This window comes from Oreochromis niloticus, linkage group LG10, assembly GCF_001858045.2.
Source record: "Oreochromis niloticus isolate F11D_XX linkage group LG10, O_niloticus_UMD_NMBU, whole genome shotgun sequence".
Classification (NCBI taxonomy): domain Eukaryota; kingdom Metazoa; phylum Chordata; class Actinopteri; order Cichliformes; family Cichlidae; genus Oreochromis; species Oreochromis niloticus.
The window spans coordinates 28,203,947-28,228,440 of record NC_031975.2 but is presented as its reverse complement, the minus strand read 5'-3'; the positions used below and the strand labels follow the sequence as shown (position 1 = coordinate 28,228,440).

The 24,494-nt window shown below is 39.3% G+C and overlaps 1 protein-coding gene and 1 long non-coding RNA gene across 5 annotated transcripts in view; one reads left to right on the top strand and one right to left on the bottom strand.

Annotated features, from left to right (window-relative positions):
* Window positions 1-21,583, top strand: part of pof1b (POF1B actin binding protein) — a 36,654-nt gene extending 15,071 nt beyond the window's left edge. Inside the window, exons 3-13 of one of the 2 annotated variants that reach the window (XM_003453429.5) lie at window positions 3,646-3,917; window positions 7,929-7,962; window positions 8,211-8,291; window positions 9,126-9,218; window positions 11,458-11,571; window positions 13,419-13,571; window positions 13,725-13,844; window positions 14,695-14,826; window positions 16,189-16,259; window positions 16,904-17,018; window positions 18,538-21,583. In XM_003453429.5, the coding sequence (XP_003453477.2) occupies window positions 3,646-3,917; window positions 7,929-7,962; window positions 8,211-8,291; window positions 9,126-9,218; window positions 11,458-11,571; window positions 13,419-13,571; window positions 13,725-13,844; window positions 14,695-14,826; window positions 16,189-16,259; window positions 16,904-17,018; window positions 18,538-18,558 (1,206 nt within the window). In that variant the 3' untranslated portion in view covers window positions 18,559-21,583. The remainder of the gene's footprint in view (window positions 1-3,645; window positions 3,918-7,928; window positions 7,963-8,210; window positions 8,292-9,125; window positions 9,219-11,457; window positions 11,572-13,418; window positions 13,572-13,724; window positions 13,845-14,694; window positions 14,827-16,188; window positions 16,260-16,903; window positions 17,019-18,537) is intronic. The other variant, XM_005458231.4, reaches the window with a different exon arrangement.
* LOC106098836 (uncharacterized) lies at window positions 14,700-22,290 on the bottom strand. Of its 3 annotated transcripts, XR_001225146.3 has the most exons (5): window positions 22,218-22,290; window positions 16,810-16,859; window positions 16,616-16,675; window positions 16,411-16,499; window positions 14,714-14,828 (listed from the first exon to the last, which is right to left on the bottom strand). It is a non-coding gene; the product is annotated as an uncharacterized LOC106098836 (long non-coding RNA). The 3 variants fall into 3 exon arrangements; XR_003221908.1 differs by lacking the exon at window positions 16,411-16,499 and having other exon boundaries at window positions 14,724-14,828; XR_003221907.1 differs by lacking the exons at window positions 16,411-16,499; window positions 16,616-16,675 and having other exon boundaries at window positions 14,700-14,828.
* Between the last annotated feature and the right edge of the window lie 2,204 nt (window positions 22,291-24,494).

Below are 24,494 nucleotides of genomic sequence, written 5' to 3'. Positions count from 1 at the left end.
CTCCTGTGCCACTGTTTCCTGATAGGACTTACACAGTAGTTTATTATATGAGCCATGCATAAAGGAAAGCCCGCAGCATTATAACCAAGGTTCCCACTGCTAGTGTTTGTTTACCTTATACACTGAAATACTAGTTCATCAGTAAAAGCTGTAAATTATGATGTAATCTGTTGACACAACCTTTCAGTAACTTCTTTGTGTATGTGTGCTGTGTTTAATCGTGTGGAGGGAAAAAACAATTTTTGCATGAATTATAGAAAAATCCTGCAAAGTTTTTTTGTTTTTAGTCTTGTGTATGTCTCTTGTAGCAAAAATGAACAAAACATTTTAAAACACCTTTCTCTTTAGCACTGTGCAACACAGTATTACTGAATAAACACCTCTCTGACAGTGGTAAAAGAAGCTGCACCTGTAGTGCTCTGTGCAGGACCTGGTGGCTTTCCAATGGCACAATGCTTTAAACTTCACTTGGTGGGAAATTCCAGCTTGTGATCTTCCCTCAGCTTGTGTGGAATCTGGCTGAACCACTTTGCTCAGCCACGGTTTGGATGTGTAGGAAGAAATGATCTCATAAAACAGTCGTCCTCCTTATCTTTGTTTAGTCCAACGTATTTAGTTTTAAAAATAAATTTCTACCATTTGACAGAGTTTACCAGTCCGGAAAGATCATTCGACTGGCAGGCATTTTTAAATAAATAAATAAATGCAGAGAAATCTTTTAAACAATCCTAGAACATAATAAAGTAGCTGTTTTTGGTGCTTTAATGCCGTGATTTCCAGTGTCAGCGCCAGTGTTGGTCATTGGTCATCAAATTGGCCAAATTCCTGTGTTTAAATACCTGAGTTTAAAAGTGCAATAAGTAGAATTCAGCACGTAAAAATACCTTTTAAGTAAGGGAACCGGGGCGTTAGTAGTGGAATGTACTTAAAAGTACCAAAAGTAAAAAGTACTCATTCTGTAGTAACGGAATGCATAAGCAGGAATAAGAATTGTTTCAGCTGCGGTGCCAGACTCTTTTTATGTTTATGCTGGCATGTTTTTCTCACAGATGTACATTGCAAAACCATGACATCACACTCATCACAAGTTCTGTGCACCTAAGTCACAGTTAGGCTTTAAAAAAAACCTGCTAGTACATACTGTGCTCAGAGTCAGGCAATAAAATGATTGCACTGACAGTAAAAACCTGTGTAGGGTTCTTTTTTCACATAAAAGTCAGTATGAATTATACCTGTGAACTGTAAAAAAAGGAAAAAAAACCCTGTCTTTTTATTAGTTTTATTACTATTATTTATAAAGTGTAATTAATTTAATTGTTAATACTGAGCCTTTAAGCAGTGGTGGAGAGGGTGCAACTTGTGCTTTATAACATTAAAAATATGTCAGACAGTTCAGTCTAGTTTTAGTTTGAAGTTTTATTACATGCAAAAAACTTTAAAAAACTTTAAAATTCATCCCATTATTTAAGTTTTCCCATTTTTTTAAGTCAAAACTTAAATAATGGGAAAATTACCTTCCTGTTTGCTCTTTGTAAACAAAGAGCCCCAGCTGTACCTGTAGGGCGATCCTGGTTCATGGGGTTGGGAAGCTCATCTTGTAACCGGAAGGTTGCCGGTTCGATCCCCAGCTCTGTCTGTCTTGGTTGTTGTGTCCTTGGGCAAGACACTTCACCTGCTGGTGTTGGCCAGAGGGGCCGATGGCGCGATATGGCACCCTCGCTTCTGTCAGTCTGCCCCAGGGCAGCTGTGGCTACAACTGTAGCTGCCTCCACCAGTGTGAATGTTAGAGTGAATGAATAGTGGAATTGTAAAGCGCTTTGAGGGTCTCGAAAAGCGCTATATAAATGCAATCCATTATTACAGTACTTTTTAGTAAGCAATTTTAAAAGTGTGAAAAAGTTAAAAAACTACAGCTTGACTATTTCTATAAAATCTGTATCCTTCCGAAAAATACCTGCTAAATATTTTATTAGTGAAACATGACTGTATTGTAGTGGACAGAAAGTGTAATGTGATATAAAACAGTTATTATATTAATGAGTGGTATTATATTAATGTTTAAAGATTTAATATGACAGTATCAACGCATTTGGTTCATCTTAGTTTTTTTCCCTCGTGTGTAAACTTGAATGAAATATTAATGTTTCAAATTATGGGCAAAAAACAAACATGTCTGAAAAACCATTTAGTGTTTTTTTCTCTCAATCACTCGTTGACTCTTTCAAGCTATCTGTCTCCCTGTTCCTCTGTAAATAATTATAGCCACTACTTGGGACTTTCCCTCAGCTAGAAGAGATTCAAAGATGAGATAGTCTTGTTGTAAGATGTCACTGAAGGTCTGGAGGGGTTAGTTGTGTATAAGTGCTTTTTAACAGCCAGTATTTTGCAATTCTGCAATAAAAACATCTGACAAAACAGGTCGATATGAGACATTACTTTGTAAACAATGTTGATTTGGAGCACTGGTGTGTCAGCAAACAAGTGTGACTGACAAATGATTGCAGAGCGTGAAGGTGCTCTCTGTGGGAAGAGCACACACAGCCAGTAGCTCAGCTCAGCGTGTTAAATAACCAGTTATGCAACGATAGCTTGACTCGACTCTGCTGCTACATGCACATAGCTGCAGATGTGTTTGGCTTTGATCGAGTGCAGTTTGGAAGTGCAGCATGGCAGATTTCAACCACCTGTTTTTAAATGTCCAATATTGATCAGTGCTTTTGGTTTAGGCCTGGATAGGATCTTTATTTGTAGTGAAGGCCAGCAGGTCAGGCAAGCCCCTACAGCATTTCAGCACAATGGTTCTTCTTCCTCATAAAGCCATAAAAAAAAATCTGCAGAAGTATTTGAGTGTCCTGCACAGAGTCTTGACCTTCACCCCATCAGCTTCAAACATGAACTGGAATGCAAACTGCCAGCCAAGCCTTGTCTCCCCACATGATTTAAGTAATCCTCATGTAAAATAAGGAGTGCAGCCCCCAGGTAGTTAGCTTTTAAACCTTCCTAGAAAGTCCTTCAAGAATAGCGGGGTCTTTGAAAGGAGCAGATTAATAAGCTGTGATTTTTAATGTGTTCATTTAACCTTTATTTGACATTAAAAAGGTTTAAGATTAGTTCAGCTGTGATTCGGTCTGCTAAGGATTTCTTTTCGAGTGTGACCCCTGTTGGCAGATGTTTGGCATGTAGCTGAGAAGAGAATTTACTTAAAGCACAAAATGGCATTCCTTGCAGTTATCGGCTGAGAAACAGACAAAAGATGACAGATTCATGTCATCATACTGACTCGTGAAACTCTGAATTGCTTTGTGTGGCTTGTTTCCTGCTGTCTTTACATTTGTGCTAAATCACTTATGGTGATTTTCTTTAAAAATGTTTAAAATACCTTTTTGGAGAGGAAAGCAAGAACGAACAGATTACCTAACAGACTTATTTACTTTACTTCTGATCTGAATGTTATTTATTCATTGATTGATTTGATGTGTGCTGACCAGATTTGCAGAAATGTCTGCTTTCTCTTGAATACGATGCAGTGTCTGTTTCCGAGAGCCTTTGGTTAACTAACCATGAAAAAGACTGAAAAAGGACTTAATCATGTCATTCAAATAAAACACAGTGCTTATGGATCTGTTTCTGTCCTGGTACTTCTAGGTTGAAGTGGAGGTAGAAGAGGAGGAGGAGGAGGAGGAGGAGGGGGATGCTGTGGAAGTGGAGGAGGTGGAGATTGTTAATGTCATACAGTCGAAACCACCTCCAGTGATAGAGAAGATCTCAAGGAGGGAGGTGAGGACTGAGCTGAAGGAGATACCAGAGCCAACAAAGCTGGACACACGTTACTTCGGCGAGCTGCTGGCTGATGTCTACAGGAAGAACTGCGACATCCACTCCTACATCTACGAGCATGTGTCCAAGATCCGTGGACAGTAAGTAAACTTTAGGCATTTAAGTTCACATTCACATCAGTGTACACACAAGATTAAAATTAATTTATCTATTTAGTGCTGATTTACAACAACAGCTCCTCAAGATGCTTTATATTGTAAGTTACACACCTTAAAATATTAGAAGGAAACACTAGGAAAGAAGAACTTCCTCTTAACAGGAAGTAACCTCTGGCAGAACTCGGCTCAGGGAAGGGTAGCTTTGTGCCCCAACTAGTCAATGGGAGTGAAGGAAAAGAGAGGATAGGGAGAGGGGACAAAAGCCACTATGAGAGAGAAGACAGTGATAAAACACAGGGGGAGTGGATAAGGTGAACACAGAAGAAACCTTCAGTGCATCATGGGAAGATAGCCAGCAGCCTGAGCCATAACTAATGGATGTTTCTGGGTCTCCTGATCCGGCATTAATGATATTCTTTATAGTTCATTTAAAAAACAAAACAAAACTAGTAGATAAGATGTCTGTCGTCTGAATTCAAACTGGAAGCTGTTTCCAGAGGACAGGCTCTGCCTCCCATTCTACTTTTCTCCCATTCTAAAACTTTAAGAACCACTGAATAAACAAGTAGCAAATGCCTATGATATAGTATTGTTTTTCCTGTTCATGCTGGTGGCTGTGAAATGACGATGATGCAATCCTTTTATAGCAAAGTAAAGTTAGGTAGTTATAGCCTGTTGCTAGAAATATCTTGTTCTTGTTTGCAAAGTTTAATCACTCAACTTCTGATCGCGTAGGAAGAGTTGGTGGGAAAAGAAACAAACACACAGAGAGATTTCAGGTATGATAGTAAGATAGAGCACTATGAAGTTTTTAAGATATAACGGGGCCTGATTATTCAAGACTTTGTAGGTGAGATGAAGGATTTTAAATTCAGTTCTGGAGCCTACTATGGTCTCTCCTTCTAGACTGTGTTTTTAAAAAACCCTGATAATAGGGAATTCCAATTGTCAAATCCCAATAGTAACAGATGTGACAGGATGTTTCTCAATTTAGGAATATTGTACACATGACAGAAAACAATTATAGATAGATAGATAGATACTTACTTTATTGATTTCACAATGGAAAATACTGTGTTATAGCAGCAGGATAATGAATAAAATAGTATAATCTACAATAAAAGCAACATTGTTAAAGGTAGATGTACCACAGGCCTATGGTAACGGCTTTATAATGTGATGTGTTACAAAACATATTCTGACGTATTTGTAAACTTCTAAACTGAAGAAAATTACAGGTCATCCTTGGCTCTGTCTTTCCTGTGTGTTAAGTAATTAATTTTTGCTATCAGCTTTTTGGCATGAATATAACTGGGTATCATCTGCATAGCAGTTAAACTATATGCAGTGTTTTGTAATAAAATACATAATAAGGGAAGACTCTTCATAATTTGAGGTTAAATCCAAGCTTACATTTGATTTTTATTTAATTTTATCATTTGACCCTCTACCACTTTCATTATGACTGAGTGGATAATTTTATCAAACTTTTATTTATCACGAAATTGGTTTTCTGTTGCAAAAGTACAGCCATTTCACTGATATATCATAAAGCAGATGCAAGAACTACTTGAAAAGAATGAGTTTTTGAAGAAAATTCTGGGTGAAAAAACTCACACACAGTGTTTTTGCTCCCTGTTTCAACTGCTTGCACTGCTATTTCAGCAGTGATGTGAAATGAGGACATCTATTGTCTGGTTCTCAGACATGCTCTGCAACATTTTAGTGCAGAATGCAAAGCTGGCCATGACCTAGTCAAAACACAAAGCTTTTATTTTGTGTGATATGCATTTAAAAAAAAAAAGTTTGAACTGAGAAGTATGGATTTATTTTTAAGAGGAAATTTCAAATATCTTACTTTGGAATAAGTAAAGTACCAGGGGAAAAAAGGAAACCCCGGTCCTTATAGCCAGACAAATAGCCTTTTGCAAAAAAAATCTTCCATTTCTACCAAATTTATGGAGTTTAGCACAACTGAGGAACATCTGTATCATGCTTTGGTTAAATTACCCAATGCGTCATGCTCCACTGCATTAGAGGGAGTTGTCTTTTCAACCCATTACAGAGTTGTTCACCTCCATGCTATGATGAAACCTTTTTATCCTGAGGGGAGGGGCCTCCATGATGACTCCAGTCCACACAGGCATGAAAAACTGAAAAACCTGTGGGAGATCTTTTATTGACACCTGAAAGGTCTCCAACACCATCATCAAAACCCAGTCATCTAATGGAAGAATTGTTTTCATTCCTCAAGTGAACTTTGACAGATCAGAACAATGAATGATAATGTGTAATAAATGCCAAGGCAGCATATAGTTGCAAGCAATTTTATGTTGGATGTTTCTTTAACATCACACCTTTCTGTCTGTGCACAGAAAGGTGTGATGTTATACACATACATCATTTTGACTTGGACTGTTGTACAGCATCTAGATAAGCTGTGTGAGATTGTCATGGAGACAGACACTGGGTTTGGCAGCTTGGATTAGTTTCATGTGCAACATGCTCAAACAGGTTGAAGGCGAGTTTCGAGTTGGTTTCTCTCCCTCGTAACTCCCGCAGTTTCCCATCTCTGATCTTCTTACAGTACCTCGCAGTTCCCCTTCAAATTCCCAGGTGAGGTCATCAGTACCTCTGGTGAAGCCCATTCAGATATCCACACACCCAGCATGTCGCTCCCATTTTATAATCAGTATACTAAAGATGGAGATGAACCACAGTACTGGATCTATACAGTGTGTGAGCGTCTGTTTGCAGCTGCTGTGGGAGAAGCTTTTAAATTTTAGAGTGAGACAATAGAACTGCAAACTGTGTGATTGCTCTGTCATTTGGGAGAGATTCGGTACTTTTGACACGAGTGTGATTAGTTGGAGTTTTGTTGGAGATGGCTGACATTAAAGAAAGAGGAAAGCATTTTCAAATCAGATTGAAAACTTGCTTAAAAGATTCTTCGTGCCATGTTTGAGCTGTGCAAGAGTGATAATAGCATTCTGGTTCACACGTTTTGGAATTTTCTTGTGCTTTTGGGAATGCTGACAGTGGATTCTGCAGTTGTAGATTTGTATTTTTTTTTTAAATTGTGTATATCGCTGTAGACATGTTGTCTGTGCCTGCACAGTATGTACAGCTGAAAACGTAACCTGGTACAGCATGTGTATTTTGAATGATCCATGCTGATTTTGCATATGACAGTATGTTCACTGTTTGCAGTCATTCACATCACTCTGCATGTTAGTACAGGAAACCTAGGTAAGAAAAAAGGATGATGACATGAACTGTAGGTCAGGTTTGCTAAAAAGGCCAATGGGAGTGAAATGGAGCTCCATTAAGTTAACACCCAGTTGATTCATGAGGTGTGGGTGAGTGAGAGGGTAGCCATAACTTTTCACCTTCCTGCCAACCACCTACATTATGACATGTGTCTAAATCACCGAGCAAAGATATACTTACTTGTTCCACACTATTGTACGTGCGCTGACTCACAGTCCAGACTAAGCAATTAGGGCAAAACAAATATCACACTGACAAGTCTGGTGAGATTCAGGATGTTTTCATATAATCAAGAAATGTTTCAATGAAAAGATAAAAACCTCTTTAAAATGCTGCAGCTGTTATTAGCCAGCTCGCACACCCTGATGAATATGGATGGGACCGAGTAGCTAGTCAGAGTGGCACCAACAGGCGCGCCTCTGGACACACAGGAAAACACATTAACTTATCCACACATTAGTAGAAAAGCAGGGACTGTCACAGCACCAGGAAATGATCCTAAGATTTCATGTGACCTTAAATATGGCTGCTTCCCATAGTGCCTAATCTCAGTATGGACATAAATTGTATTTTTCAAGTTTATGCACCAAAAGGATCCCAAATCTTTGATGCATCGTGAGAGATGAACAGGTTTTTGTTCAGATAAAGTCATAAAACACGCCTACCGGAGCTCTTTCCAGTCACGCTGTTTTACTCATTGTTTTCCCTTGCTTTGTGTTCCAGGAAACACCAGATGGATTTGGGAAAAGATTTCATGGTGAGAAACAATCTTCCATCACACAAATATCTGATAAGTGAATGTGAGGAGATCTGAGAGAGACACAACAACATTAGCTGCGGTCAAAATGAGTCATAAGCTTGAAACTAATCAGATTTCAGACATTTTCTGTAGAATATGAGAGATTTTGACTAAAATCCTTGGAAAAAAAACCTAAAGTAAAAGTGTTTTTGTAATTCTTTAACTTCCATGGGGTGATTTTATCCTGTGTGTGTTTTTGTGTGCAGGTGGATAAAGAGGAGGTGGAGGCTTTGATTCCAAAAGGAGCTACTGAACTGACCAAGCAACAAATGCGCTACCTGCTACAGGTAAGTGAGAGAAGGAAAGATTCCATTACTACACAAGTTTAATTAATAACACATTTTGCTATCAATGAGAATATGACACAAATTCAAGCCTGTCACCTGACGATGCCTGGTCTTGTCTGATTTGAGAAGCTAAGCAGTGTAAGGCCCGCTTAGTACTTGGATAGATGGGAGACCACCTGGGATTCCTCCAGCTGTCTTAGCTAACCACATGTCTTAGTTAATTATAGGCTGAATTCCAGCCTTCCTCTTATTTAAAAGGTTCCTGAAAGAGTAGCTGTGAAACAGCTGGGTGATCATTTGCAGGGGAATTTTTTGCTTGAAGAGTTTCAGTCAGATTTCAGAATTCATCATAGTATAGAAACAAGACTAGTGAAGGTTAGATTGATCTTCTTATGGCCTCTGACAGTGGATTCAGCTCTGTGTTTATCCTGCTAGACCTTAGTAAAGTGTTCAATACTGTCAGTCATAATATTTTAATGCAGGGGCTGTAATACACTGTTGCTATTAAAGGAAATAGTTTGAATTGTATCACATGTAAATGGAGTCTTTTCTTCATACTCACTATTACACACTGAGATTATAAAGAGACAAATGTATTCCTCTTGTTGATGAAACTTAGGACCTCACAATCATATCCAGACAAGATCATTAACAAGGTCAAATTAGTTACTGTTTGAAATTCTGTCTTTACCAGTAGCATCTGTGTTGGGCCGCCTAAAACAGCAGAATATGTGCTTTTTAAATAATATTTACGACTGCAAAGCATTTTGCTAAATGTCTTTGTTGTTTTTTTTACCCCTCTCTGGTGTTACCTTCTCTGTGTTTGTGTGTCAGACTCGTCTCACTGCAGATAAGAGCATGCGTCTGCTGCTGTCCACCTTCAACAGTTTGAGAGAGGAGCTCCTGCACATGTCGGAGGACCTGCGGGTAAGAAGGAGAAACATTTCAGACAAGTCCCAGCTCAGTCACCAGAACTCAGACACTGTCCTCTGCAGCACAGTTCTTGGTATCTGGATAAAAAGTAGGGTGGATCGGCCGTGTGCCTTCTTGGAATCTTGGAGAGAAACTGGAGATGCTAGTTTGACTCTGCGGTGACATTAAAAGAAAATAAAGAACTGTGGTGACAAACACAAACAGCAGTATAAATCAAAGCTGTCAGATCCTCTTTAAGCAACTGAGAAAACTCCAGTACATGACAACAAACAAGCAAACATCTCCTAAGAAAGAAAGTCAAAGAAAAAATGCTAACACTATATAATATTGTAGGGGAATAAATATACTGGTACATTCAATATGCTTCTATATTAAACATTCAAATTTCAGTATTAAACGATTTAAGTCAGAAGTGTAAATGTGTCAGTAACATCAACACCTCATGGATCTGCCATGTCCACTTGAACCTATCTGGTTCATAACGACCTCAGTGTAACACCAGCACTGAGGGAAGAGCATGTGAGTGGGTGTGGTTACATAAGTAACATTCAGATCTGTACAGCAGCGTCTGTCAGGGTAGAACAGTATGCGCCCAAAGGCTTCACGCACCGTATATGAGCTTTTTCACAGGGGTGCGAGTTAAATAGTTTCAAGTAGACAGGCATGTACAGGACACCAGAAAGATAGTATCAAACGATTAATGAGGTGTGGTGACTCACATTCATTGTGCTTACATTTCTGAAGAAAAACAATTAACGTTTTAAACTGACAAGGAATCAAAAATGCAAATGTGTGTTTTCTCTGATTCCAACAACAAGCCCAGTGTAATGACTGCCATCTAATCAGAAGCAAAGAAGGCATGTCAGTGATCATGAACAGGGCTCGCAAAATTTCAAAATCCCTGGTAGCCCTTCGGGCAGGCACTCTTCAGTTTTTGGTAGCCCAAAATAAATTTAACTAGCACGAAAAAAAACATGAGAACAATTTTTTGATGCATGTTTTGTTTCCTTTACAGTAATATACATTAAAGTATAATATTGTAAAGGAAACAAAACATCCATCAAAAAATTGTTAAAACACAAATTACAACAATTGTATAAAAATTACAGTCATCAACTCAAATATTTGGAACTGTGTAGAACATGAATCAGTCTGTGTCAGATCCTGAATCTGAAATTTCCACTGAAATCACGGGTAAGAGGCAAGTGGAACCAAGATCGAGGCCATTTGCTTTTTGAAGTTTGCAAATACGGCTACATTTTGCCAATGGTAGTTCACTCTTTGGAACATAGTACACTGTTCTAAACAGCTTTTTCAGGACTTCTTGTTGTGCTTGGTTTATTTTTAGTATGTTTTTGCAACTGCTGTTTGTTCTGGGAAAGATACTGCAGACTGAGCAACAATGCATTTCTCATGGATTCTGATGGGGTGTTTCTTAAAATTACTGGTCCCAGTAACAAAGGCGCTTGTCGACTCAGATATCGAGGGAAACTCACGACACACCCGGCAGAACATTATGGTATTTACGTTGTCATATTCCAGCCACAGAAATTCTTTTGTCCATGAAACCAAAAAAGCTACGCTTTCTTTTTGCCTCATAGTCTGATTTGTCATAAGTTTTCCGTTTTGTGGTAAGCTTTTCTTTGGCTGCCCCTTCTTCACCCTGACCTGTCTTATTTGGCTCTGCAGAACTAAAATTCCTGCGTAAATCCATCTGCTTTTACACACACACTCACATAACGGTCAGCGATTCTCTGAGCAATCAACCTCTATCACATGTTTAAGTTTGCTGCGGGAAATTTCACTTGTCACGTTTGAATAGTAAGCTAATGAGTGATAAGATGATGCCAGAGGAATTGGTGCGCAATTACCGTAATCTGTCACTCACCAATCAGTGCTGCCGCTCACTATACACAGTTCGCACGATCGCAAAGTGAAAGTGAAAGCCAAAAAAAAAGGAAAGAAGCGCAAATTCAAACTCGATTTCACATATTGACAGAGGCTCGTCGATGCCAATGACATAATTACCCAGCTACATTTGAGAAAGAATGGACCAGGATTGACATTTATTTTTCCTTCCTATGATAGCCCGACGGGCAGGGCTGAGATAGATTTTGGTAGCCCGACTGGAAAAATCGCTAGCCCCGGGACGTCGGGCTAGCGATTTTGCGAGCCCTGATGAAGTATATCATTATTACTGTTAAAGTTGTGATATGTCTGTCTCATATTACAGCGTCTGGAGAGCGAGAAGGAATCTTTGGAGAGAGATCTGAGTTTCAAAGCAGACCAGGCTCGGCAGTATGACTCCCTCCTGGAGACCGTCCGAGAAAACAACAGACAGCTCCAGGTACTCTACGTGTGTCTGTGTGTTAGTGTGCGTGCCTAATATTCATGTACAAAATTAGTTTCTCCAAATTGTGCTTGGAGAAACCACCGTTTTGATGGTGTTGAGTAACTTGTATTTGGTTTGTTTCATAATACCAACACAAAGCAACTGAAAACCTCTAAAAAACACTGGAGGGGAAAAGAGTCAGTTTAATTTCAGTACAGTTTCTTTTAATGTCAGTATCTACGTTAGTAGAGACAGAACCCGAACTATCAGACAATCATGAGCAAGCATGGCAGGGATTTGGAAGATGAGACCTGCAGGCAGAACCAGGCTGAGGGAGAGGCTGGCACCACATAAGGCAATGGACCAATGAGAGGCTACAAAATTACTTTAAACAGCCAAAATTATTAAGATTTTCAACCTCAGAGGTTTCTTTTAGTGGCCTCTCTCTGCTTAGCAGGTAAAACTTCTTTATCTTTAGATGTCTACACCAGAACAAGCTTCTGTAGTTTACCAAAGCGCGTGCAAAACCAGCTGTGTCAGGACACTTGTCAGTCAAAGTGCCCATAACTCCAGTATCCAGATGTGAAATTGAAAATTCACCACCATACTGTTGGCATCCAGTGACAGGGAATCAGAAGCCAGTGTGCTCCTAGTGCCCATTCCCTGCATAAATGGAGAGGGTTAAACTTTTGTGTTAAATCAAATGTGCTGATCATCAAGAATGAGATACTGGAAATGTGAGAAAATGTGCTACTGTTGAGTGAAGACAGAGGAGGAAAGGCAGGTGTGTAAATGTAGGGACTGTGAGTAGTAAAGAAAGAGAGATAAGATATATGGAGAGATGAAACGTAGATATGTTGTGTATGCAGGAGACCAGGTGGAGGGGAGGTGGATTCAAATTGTTCTATGATGGTGTAGATAGGAAGAGAAATGGAGTAGGGGCGATCTTGAAGGAAGACTATGTGAATAGTGTTGAGGTGGAGAGAGTGCCAGACAGGGTCTAGAGTTTCAAGCTGGAAGTTTAAGGAGAGATGTCGAACGTTGTCAGTGTGTGCCCCACAGGTTGGAAGTCAGTTAGAAGAGACAGAGGATTTCTGGACTAAGTTAGAGGAGAGTCCTCATCGAGGAGAGAGTGGTGATTGGAGCAGACTTCAATGGACGTGTAGGTGAAGGGAGCAGGGAGCAGAGGAGGTCCTGGGTAGTGCACTAATAATCACAGAGAAGTATTTTTACTACAGTTGAAAGCTGTGTGTAAAAAAACAAAAAACAAAAAAATGAACTTTGTATTATCACAACACCATGAAAATTGCCAGAGAAAAAGGCGGTCCCATTTTTTGATGCGTGCCGACTATGAAAACAGAATTCCAGAAATCCGGAGTTTTCTGGAGGCATCTTTGCAAAGACAACAGAGAGCTATGAACTGTTTTGCCTTCAAGCATGGGCAGGACTCAGTTGCACTCTGTCTTCATAGACTGTATCTCAGATGTTTCAGTTCAGGATAAAAATGAGAAAAACCAGAACAACCCAGCTATTTTTTTAATCTTTGAAAATGCTGCTTCTGTGAATCCATCTGCATGTGTTCATGTATCAGAGAAGGAGAAATTTAAGTAGCTTTGCTACTTTTGCTTTTCAGTTCATCTAACAAGGCAATCCTTTATTTGGAATGAGGACACGCAAGATGTTTGTAGTGATTCCTCAGAGTATGGATTACTGCATGTGCACAAATAGCAGGTCAACGTTGAGGCAAGAATTTGACCTTCAGTTTAACAAATAATACTCTTCGACACAGCCAGGTACTGCAGTTTCTGAATGTATTGTATTCGTGCGTCTACATTGCGTCTATGTGTGTTGTCTTTCTGCAGCTGTCTCTGAAGGAATCCCAGGCCGCCCAGCGTTCACTGGAGAGCCAGATCATGAGCAAACAAAGTAGTGACTCAAATCGTGACTTCAAGCTGAAAGAGATGGAAGCAAGAATGAAAGCAATGGAGAATGAGAACATGATGCTCCGACAGAAGGTAAAGCATCTCATTCTGGATATGCTTTTTTCCCTTCATGAGATACATCTCTTTAAATAAAGAAAGCTGTTGTACAGTTACTTAGCAACATGTGTTTGACATTCCAGTGTCAATAATCTTTTGCTTTTCTGTCTTGTCTGTCCCTCCTATCAGCTGTCTGGACAAGGTAGCAGCTCCACCTTTCAGATCAAAACAGAGGAATTATCCCGTCAGTACAAAGAGCAGCTCAGCGCCTTGACCCAAGAAAAAGATCGGGAGATCGAGAGGCTCAGGGTAAGACAGGAAGAACTGATTCTCATCAAAATGAAAAAAACAAAACAAAACCCCAAAACATAAATAGACCACAGAATTTTGGTTTTCAGATAGGTAAGTGGCGAGCTACAGAAGTTGATTTGTCAGCAAAGATCTGCCTTCCTAATATTGCATTGATCCCCGTTTGGCTGCCAAAACAGCCCTGACTCATCGAGGCATGGACTCCACTAGACCCTTGAAGGTGTGCTGTGGTATCTGGCACAAAGATGTTAGCAACAGAGCCTTTAAGTCCTGTAAGTTGTGAGGTGGGGCCTCCACGGATCAGACGTGTTTTTCCAGCACATCGCACAGATGCTCGATTGGATTGAGATATGGGGAATTTGGAGGCTTGTCGTTGTCCTCAAACCGTTGCTGAACCATTTTCACTCTGTGGGAGGCCACATTATCCTGCTACAAGAGGTCACAGCCATCAGGGAACACCGTTTCCATGAAAGGATGTACGTGGTCTGCAACAATGCTTACGTATGTAGGATGTGTCGAAGCAAGATCCACATATATAGCAGGACCCAAGGTTTAACAGCACAACATTGCCCACAGTATCACAATGCTTCCCGTTTGCCTGCTTCCCATAGTGCATGCTGGTACCAGAAACCATGAAATAATGCTTAATTTCAGATGACGGTGCATATTGTAAAGCCTCTTGTATTCAAGGAAAGCACTGTTTTTTGTTTGTACGCTGTTGGCAGTTTCAGTTGCATGTTGTAGGCCATAAACATAAACATATATCTTCTAACATGCTCCCAGTCGTAGTCTTGCCTAAACACCTTTTTTTCCCTGGTTTGCTCTCCTTCTCTTGCTCTACTCTCTCCAGACCCAGATAACAAGGATTCAGACAGAGGTCACCACTGACAGGTCGTCCTCAGAGAAGAGTCTTCAACTGAAGATCACAGAACTTCTCACCATGTTGGAGCAGCAGAAGACCACCATCTCCAAACAGGAAGAGGTCTGCAACACACAACACATCAACGCTGTGTTTAATTTTGTGCCAGTCAAAGATGGAAGACTTTCATCCTGAAGATGAGATATCGAAAGGATCAGCCGAGACAAACCTGCACTTTCAGAATCAAGAGACTAAATAGAATCAGCTGGATATTATATAAAATAGCTGTTTTTCAAAATGGTTTCCAGTTTGTTTTATAAGAATCTGTTAAACCTTAAATACAGATAAAGTATTAATTATATCTGGAGACCTGGCTGTAATGAAATTCAGATCAACAGGTTTGTAACGATGGACTAAAACAAAGATGAGTGGGTACAGCTGCCTGTGTCCAACTTTGAGTTCAAATAGCCCCGCCTCTAATTTCCACCCTCTCACAGTTGTTAAGAAGAGGGAAAACCTATAGAAATAACTTTATTCTACAGGCTCTGAACCGGACTGTTGCTGCTGTAAATTCGGGTATTTTGACACTAAAAGCCATTGGGGATGGAGATGAGTCAGTTAGCAGCCTCACGTGGCCATTTGAGGTACTGCAAAGTCATCCAGTTTGAATATATTGTAAAGGATGCTTCTCTTTAACTAAAGTGGGGTTATTTTTCCACACAATATCAGCTTCAATATCAATATAATCGCAAAGTTTTATACTGAGATTTGCACATGTGGAAGCAGTCTGATTAGATGTTTCTAGGTAGAAATATCGAGGTAGATAGGCTTTTTATAAGTAGATTATAAACTGATAGCTTAGGTAATTATTTTACCGTCTGCCATTTTTCACACCCGAAAAAAAAGGGTAACTTGTGAAGCTAACATCATCTGACTCATTCTGTTTAATGATCTCGCTGTGTTTCCAGTTAAAACCAGTATGGATTCAATTATGTGCAAAACTGCAAAAGCAGTTTTAGTAAACCACAATTTTCCTTTATCACTATCAGACTTACGACACTTTGGATGAACAACAGATTTGTCTTTAGTCACGCAAAAACAAACTAAATGAAATGCCGTAAATGAAGGTTGCAAATGAAGAAAACAAAGTCGGCACCTTTCAGGTCCAACTGCATTCTTCTGACTGAAACATGATGGTTAATTTAACCTCAGGGGCGTTCGATTACCTCAGGTGCCTCGCATCACATACCAGTGCAATTAAAACGGCACAAACTGCAGGAAATAGTTTTTCTTGACATTCATTTGGTGTGAAGTTAACAGTAAAAAATACTGGAAATTCCGTACCACGTGTTGGTACTCGAGTTCCATTTTACTCGGACACATTTCAAAAGTTACCTAAATGAATGCAGAGTGACTGGTATGACTGTGAGCCATCTGTGTGAAGCACAATGTGCCGGTTAACTGATGGCTTCTGTTTGCCCTCAGGAGATCAGAAGGCTGACGCAGGACAGGAACAGCAGCTCCAAGAACGTCACTAAGACCATCATCACCAAAAGGTACGAAATAACTATAACAGATCGCTTCCAGACAAGATAACTTTATATTAAGTTAACTTATGTTAAGTGACCCTTAACTCTGCTGATTCTACTGAGTTCTTGCTAGCTCATGCTGAAAATGCTTTGAAGCAACATGATGTGTAGGACTAACCCAGCAACCACAGTCAAAGCCTGACGTTATCTTCTCAGGTCTTTGAACGGTGGGCATCTCTTGGATAAGGCAGGTCATTAAATATGGCACTGAAAGACACCCATTTGGGTAAAAGAATGGGATTTATCTTAAGTGGAATGAGATGAAAACCAAACCTTTAATAGCCTTTATTCTTGACTTGTAATCACAAATTTCACAGGAGTACCTGTATAGCTCGCAAGTGTGGCTCTTCTTAATTAATGTGATTATGGAACGTGTTGTTTGGCTGAAGAGAAAAAGAAAAAGGAGAAAAACACAATAGAACAAAATTATTTGATCTATTGTGTTTTGGGGAGCTCTACTTTTTTTTAAAACTGCCACCTATTACACTTTCAAAAAGATAACTGACAGTTGAATCACCTGAATGCAGTATATACAGACGAATTCTAACCATCCACACGACTCAGAATCTGAAAATAACAACTCTGTGTCATTTTTAAATGTGCGTTTGCAGGTACAGGAACCAGTACCCGATCCTTGGTCTGCTCAGTGATGATTACCAGGTCACCTCACCTGTCAAAGAAGACAAGACCATCGTCATCGAGAGAAGTGGACAGATGATCAAACAGGTAAAAACAGGAGACGAGAGTGAAGGGTGAGAGTGAACGGGTCACTTTCACTGAGCTGCTCTACATTCCACACTGATTTAATGAACGACAGCAATGCACCGTGGGGGAGCACTTCTCTCTGTACATACAACTGCATTCAAACATATTGTTTTTTTTTCTTAACAGAAACTACAAAAGGTGCTTACGTTCTGGAATTTACATATCTGTGTTTATAATTAGACCTGATTTGAAATGAGATTCTGACAGAAAAACTGCACAAAATTTAAAGACTTGTGTGACTTTAAGTTAATTTTGCAGATTTACAACTTGATGCAAACAAAAAAACTGACAAAGGTGATAATAAACTAATAAAACAATCCAAATGTGGGCATACAGTTAGATTTTATATCAGTTAATTGTCAAGCAGCTTCATTACATGTGCAATAAAGTCTATCATCATTATCCGCTCTTAAGTGACAAATAGAATGTTAAAAAGGGGAAATTCTACTTTAAATTAATGATGCAAAACACGGAGTTTGTTTATTTCATGCGTAATGTCAAATCTTAAAAGAGTTGAAGTAAATCAGTGTTCATTATTAAAAAAATTAATAAATATAAAAACTTTACTTTTTGTGTGGTGTGAAAGCAAGATATCTTTTACTATTTTATTATTGACCTACACTGTTTGAAGTTTTCAGCTAAACAGCAAAGCCTTGATTATACTTTCTGTGTCTGCACGTACCAATTTTTTTGTGACTACATCGACTTGTCAAGTCCTTCTGCTTATATCAGTGATTATTGTTACACCGGTAAATAAAATACCTGGTACATGTCTGCAGGATGGATAAAACAGACACTTTTCGATGAACGTTCCCCGACTTGGGTGAGATTAGAGAGACTGTTGACAGACAAACAGGTTATAATCAAGGCTTTAATCACTACTATAAGGCACATTTTTACACAAATTACTGACCAAAAATATTACTTGCTGCAATTTTTCGATGCAGAAAACAAAACACAAATTACTTTCCATAACCATAGTGTAATGTCTTCTTAAGTTTTCTTTCTTGTTCCAATTTTGTTCTAACTAGCAGCTTTTGTTTGCTGCTAGTTATTTTCCTTACTTCCAAAAGGAAACAAAAATGACATTTTTAAATGACACAAATGAGCGCTCAGGATATATTATCAAGGTTATTGATACAATACAGAAGTGACTGTCAATTAAACTAATACGGATGTTTAATTTAGTCCATCATTTGTTGCAATTAAATCAGGATTTTCAAATATTTGTTGTAAATTTAACATTTCTGATTATGAATTGTAACATTACTGCTTCATTGCAAAATACTTTAAAGGAGTAATCTACTGTGAATGAATGTGATAGTCGGGACTCCGAGAATCCGTAAGACCGAGGCTGTTCAAATTGTGGAAGCTGTGTTTTCTGTGTATCTTCTCCATTAAGAAGCGTTAAGCAAGTGAAGCGTTTGCATATTTAAACTCAATTATAACAGCTCTACCTGTTTTTTTTATTTTGAAACAGGAAATCATTACAACCCCTTAAAGACACACTGCTTCTCTCCGACAGGAATGAACAATGACCAACCAGAAGATCCAGATGTCACCCCTATTCCCCTGCATGCTCCTCCCCCTCCCCTCAGGGCTCCCAGGGATGGTGGTGGTTGAAATCCCCTTCTTTGCCCCTAAATTTGGGATCTTTGCTTTGACCAAATTGGGATTGTTTGGGGTGAAAATTTTATCAAAATTTTCTTTTTTTTTCCATGTAACAAATAAAAACGGAACCAATAATCCACTAATCACAGGCCAAATCTGATCAGATGATGCTACAGCCAGTTATGGATTGAGGCACGGGTAAAAAGAGTCACGACAACTGGGAACACGATGAGATTAGAGGTGAACTGTCCGATGTGGATGGACGCTTCCTCTCGTTTCTCACCTTTATAACCTCATTCTGCTGGATTCACCAAATTTAACATTCACTCTCTTATTTGGTTTGACTCTGCACTTTAGCACATTTAATACAATGCACTCAATGGAATCACTAAACAAGTGATTCTGCAATATACTGCAATACAGTCATCTGTGATAGCTCACAAAGTAGGTATTTAAAGAAGAAAGTGTCCTCAAAATGGGAAAAATTGTACATGATGACCTGAAATTTAAATTATTTCAGGCTTAGTGAGATATACAAGAATATTCACAGGAGATTGTGTTGTGATATATTGCTCTGTTGATAATTATCTGTCCCATCTCTACTTGGTTGGGGCGAGATAAGTTTGGATTTGGTTCCACGTGGATGTTTGTCTTCCCATGCTTTAAAATTATTGGATGAAAATAGTTTAAGATGTTTCTAAGGAAGTAATATTCTTATTTATTTCCCATTTTCTTTCTAGAGGAAGGAGATTGTTTGAAATATATATACCTTATATGCCGTCTGTTCAGTTTATTAGGCCTACCTGTGCAGCCTAATGCATCATAGTACGTGTCCGTTTTTGTTCATTCTCTGAACTGGCTGCACTAGACAGATATACCTAATAAAGTGACTTCAGTATTCTTAACTGTGAACACTATAAATAAGCTTTTCTAGAAAAGCTTTCCTGACAGAAGTTTGCAAATCTATGCTTCTGTCTAAACACGAGAAGTTGTAAAAGAAACTCGCTGTCAAATCTGCTTAATTACCTTTGAAATCGCTAAATGTACAAAGATTGGATCAATGACACAACAAATCTGCAGCTAACCGAAGGAAAACTATGCACCGCTGTGGAACCAAATGCTAAGTACCAGAGTGTCAGCCTCCAGTTGTCACCGATGTGTGTTTTGCCAAGACTGGTATCATGTAGCATGCAATCCTCCTCAAAGCCACCACAGCCATTCTTGCCCAGGGGACGAGGAAGTGGATGCATTTCTATGATTGCTACTCTACATGTAAATATTTGTGTATATTTGTAAGCTGGGCGTGCTCAGTGTATGTTCTCTCCAGTGCGAGTGTGGAATAATCCCCCTCTGCACTGTGGTTTTGATGATCATTTAACAAACGTTCTTAACGGGTAGTTTGCTTTTGTTTAATGACTGTTTTTTTGTTCAGTGCATTTTACTTTATTTGTAAGTTTTCTATGACTCAGAGGTGAATGGGTTCACATGTAGCTTTCATGTGCGATCTCGGGTTCGGGGTGTGTGATGCCTCACATCCGTGGGAGAAAATTCAGGCTTGTTTGGATGCCTCCGGGTGTGAAGCATCACATTGGGCGGGAGGGAGGGTGGGAGGGGAATAAAGCTGGAACTCAAGCATGATTTATTTTAATTATTTTTTGGGGGGAAAGGGGGGTGTTAAGATGGTGCAAGAAGATTTAAAGCACAATATTATATAAACTTTATGCCCGAGTCTGTTTCTGCTTTTTTTCCTACTCTTCTTACATAAACGCATGCTGAAGGCTTTGTGTCCACTGGGTGGCACTCATACCCCTGTTCCACCGATGCAGGTGCCCAGTCTATAGCCAGTTCCATGTGTTTCTACCAAGAAAAGACCGGTGCCCATGCCAAAAAACCTGGCATCAGAACGGCACCACAAAATTTCCCGGCCAAGAGTTGGGATCACTGACATCAGTGGTGTGGGAGGGGCTACCACAAGAAAGTCAAGAATGATTGGTAGGTACAGCCCACAGTTTCTGGCTGCCATGATTTTCTTCAAATAGAACTTGCCTCAACTCCTGGACACTACATAATCGGTCCTAAAACCTGTTGAATTGTGGTGCTGAAGACAGAACTGGCTCAACACTATTACTGGCACCAGTATCAGATGGTGTTAAAGAGGTACTGAAGGCACAGTTGCCTGCTTTGCTCATCAGCAGCTTGTGGTTTACATGAAATAGAACATAGAAACTACTGACTTTAAACTGAGGCTGTGTATTTGTTACTGCGCCATAAGCTTAAAAAAAAATATCTGCAAATAACCGAATGTCAGGGTTGGATGTTAATAAATTATGTTAAGGGCAAGCATATTTGCAGAACTCAAAAGAAAATTCAGAATTTGAAATGTATGATTTTAAAGTAATTAAACAGTGTTTTGATTAGATTTGTTTTTCTGTTTTGAATTTATTTTATGACAGTTCTAATGGAAAAAAAAACCTTCTATGCAGATTGTTGCTTTTCAACATAATCTGACCCAAAATGATGAAACCACAGAGAAGGTCCAACCACCAATCCGTGATTTGTCTACCAAACCTGCTTATGTTGTCGTTTGATTTATATTGTAGTATACTGATGCTGATGATGGGGTATAAAATACAGTTAATGATTGTTTGTAACTGATAAACAACAGTGAAGTAATATTACAAGATCTTTGTAAAACAATGTGTAGTTCTTCCTTTACAGAACAGCACAAACTGGCTACAACCTGAATAGAAAGACGTGAGGCAAAAGTGATGGTGACGCCTCGACTGGCAGCTTTATTTAAATCAGGGTTGTCCAACTCTAGTCCTCGAGAGCTACTTTCCTGCAGCTTTTAGATGGGTTCCTACTCCAACACAGCTGAATCAAATGGTTGGATTACCTCTTCAGCATGCCATCAAGTTTGGCAAAGGCCCGGTAACGAGCCATTCATTTGATTCAGGTGTGTCAGAACAAGGATGCATCTAAAAGCTGCAGGACAGTAGCTCTCGAGGACTGGAGTTGGACACCCCACATACATGATAAATACAACTTCTACTTTACATCTGCTGTGCTGAAAACTGAAGTCACCGCTTAAACAAGTCGACACGCATGTTTTACGGGTACCATTCAGTCTCTTTAATATGATAAAGGCAAGCTGAGGAGCTGTGAGACATCAGTTTCCTTAATTCTGATACTTGACTTCTTGCTCATTTGGGTACTGAGGTTCTCATATCTGTTCTGTTCTGGTTGGAGCTGGTTTGTGTCCTTCTGTGATGGTCCAGCACACAAGGAATAACTGATGAGCTTCACTTTGTGTATTTTGAATATTTTGTGACAATCATCAACCCCAAAATGTTCCTAGCTGTATTTGGTGCTTCTGTATCGAGCGCACCAGTTTTTGTTGTGGTAAAATGCACTGCAAAACAGGTTATATTCTATTAAATGTCACAAATTATTAATGATTATATTGATGTATCAGACCAATTTATCTGTAAATGAAAAAAACTAAATTTCTGAGTCCAAACTTTAAAGAATTTCTAAAGTAGTACTAACCTGAATTAAGTACGGCTCTCCTCTCATGGTTTGCTGCTAAGTAATTTTACAGATCACTTGTTTTGTGGTGTCCCTCTACTGCAGGGGTGGGGAACTCCAGGCCTCGAGGGCCAGTGTCCTGCAGGTTTTAGATATCACCCTGGGTCAACACACCTGAATCAAATGACTAGTTCGTTAGCAGGCCTCTGGAGAACTTCAAGACATGTTGAGGAGGTAATTTAGCCATTAGAATCAGCTGTGTTGGATCAAGGACACCTAAAATCTGCAGGACACCAGCGCTTGAGGCCTGGAGTTCCCCACCTCTGCTCTAGTGTGTACAGGACTTGCAGCCTATAAACTTTACTACAGACTCTGACTACCATCTCTAATTTTGTTAATGGAAGTCAGAGTTTTTGTGGATTACAATGAACACCTAAAAGCTCCATCATGTCATGAATACAAACACCATTACATAGAGATTACAGAATTTCCCCCCCATAGTCCTCTCTTTCTGTCTCTTTGATTGTATATTTCTGCAGTTTATCGTGTCAAAAACATGTACAGATCTATTTTTTTGCTGTGATGTGGTCTCAATGAGTTTTACACTGAACTGAATTCATAACTCTTTTAGCATGTGCAACACATTGAGGTACTATAACTGGTTTTACAGGCCGCAGCTCTGATTTACAGCCTACTGAAAAAAACGCAAAGCCTCACACAGTGACAACCACACTGCAAAAACACTCCTTGCACTAAACATCTGATTGACTCTAAAGACAGAAGAGTCGCCCAGTGAACACAACGCTGCATTTCTGCGGGAAGCCTGTAAAACGATTTTTGACTTTGTGGAACCTGAAGTGCCTTAATGTGTTTACCATGTTAGCACGCTAATGTAAGACCAGTAGCCACTGATGGGCCTGTAAACTATCGTCATCTTCACGTCACTTGGTTTAAACCTAGCTACACGGATCATCTTAAACTTTCCGGTAACGGCTCTCTGATCGCCAAACGAGATGCCTTCATTTGCTTGCTATCCTGATTAAACCCTGCCTTTCTTTTCCAGCAGAGGATCATCTGTATGTTGAGCTAAATTAATTGGTTGTAGCTAATATGCAAAAAGATCTAAATGTCTAAATATATTTTCTTATGCAAACTGTTTTCTTTATTTTTTCATTCCGAGAGAATTTGCCTCAGTCCTGTTTCAGCTGAGATAGATTGCAATTAAAATGAGTAATATATCTTTGAAGAAGTGCACTTGTGTTTGTATTTAAATTAAGATACAGCCTGAACGAAGCATTTATGAGATTATGGTCTTACTAAAGGGTCAGTTCACCCAAATGAAAGCACAGATGTCTGACTTCCCTCTGTCCACACTGCTGGCTTTCGCTTGTGTGTTGTGTAGCTCCACATACTGGGTTGAGAAACAGAACACAAGTCACTTAAACTGGTTTACAGTCTACAATGACAAGGATAAAAGCAGCTCTTTTTACTTTAAGCCCTTAAAGTTGTTTTTTTACTGTCTTCACAATAGAAAAGCACATTTTTGTGCCCTTTTCCCTCCTTAAAGGGTATAAGAATGTCTGAAACAACTGCATTAGTACTCTCATCTCCAAGTCTAAGAATGTTCAGCAGGGGGAGCCAGCTCCCCTGAGCAGCTCTCTCTCCACTTGGGGTCAATGAGTGGAGCTGATGGAGCAGAGAGACAGAGAATGAGGTCATGGCAGCTCTGTAGGGCTTGGCTCACTTGGCTGCTTGTCAACCATTTTGACTTCAGTCAGTGTTCTCAAAGCCCACATGGTCGCAGAAAGCAGAAACCATCTCAGAGAACAGTCATTACTGGGAAGTAAAAGATTACATCCAAACAGGATTAAAGCGATCAGACTACAAATAATCGGATTTTCTAAATTGTTTATTATTATCATCTGATTTTAGACTCTGAAAACATGTTACTTAATGGACAGGACATTTATTTAGGATTTTGTTTGGGCAGAATAAAGAAACTTTTTTAAGACTTTGGTTTCCCGTTTTAATATTACTGTTTGTAAAGCTCTTTATCCTGTCTATATTTATCTTTCTTTATCTTTTTCTTAGCTAATCTCCAAGCATGGATTTATATTCACTGCAGCATGAGCTGAATATTATTTGTTCTGACTGATATCCGGGCTAGTTTCATGATGTGGCTCTCCGTGTTTCCTCTTTGCTCACTGACACATTTCTTGACTCGATTATGCAGCTCTTTCCGTGTGGGCATTATGAATTAAATATGAGGAAATATATGGAAAAAGAGAAACAAATATG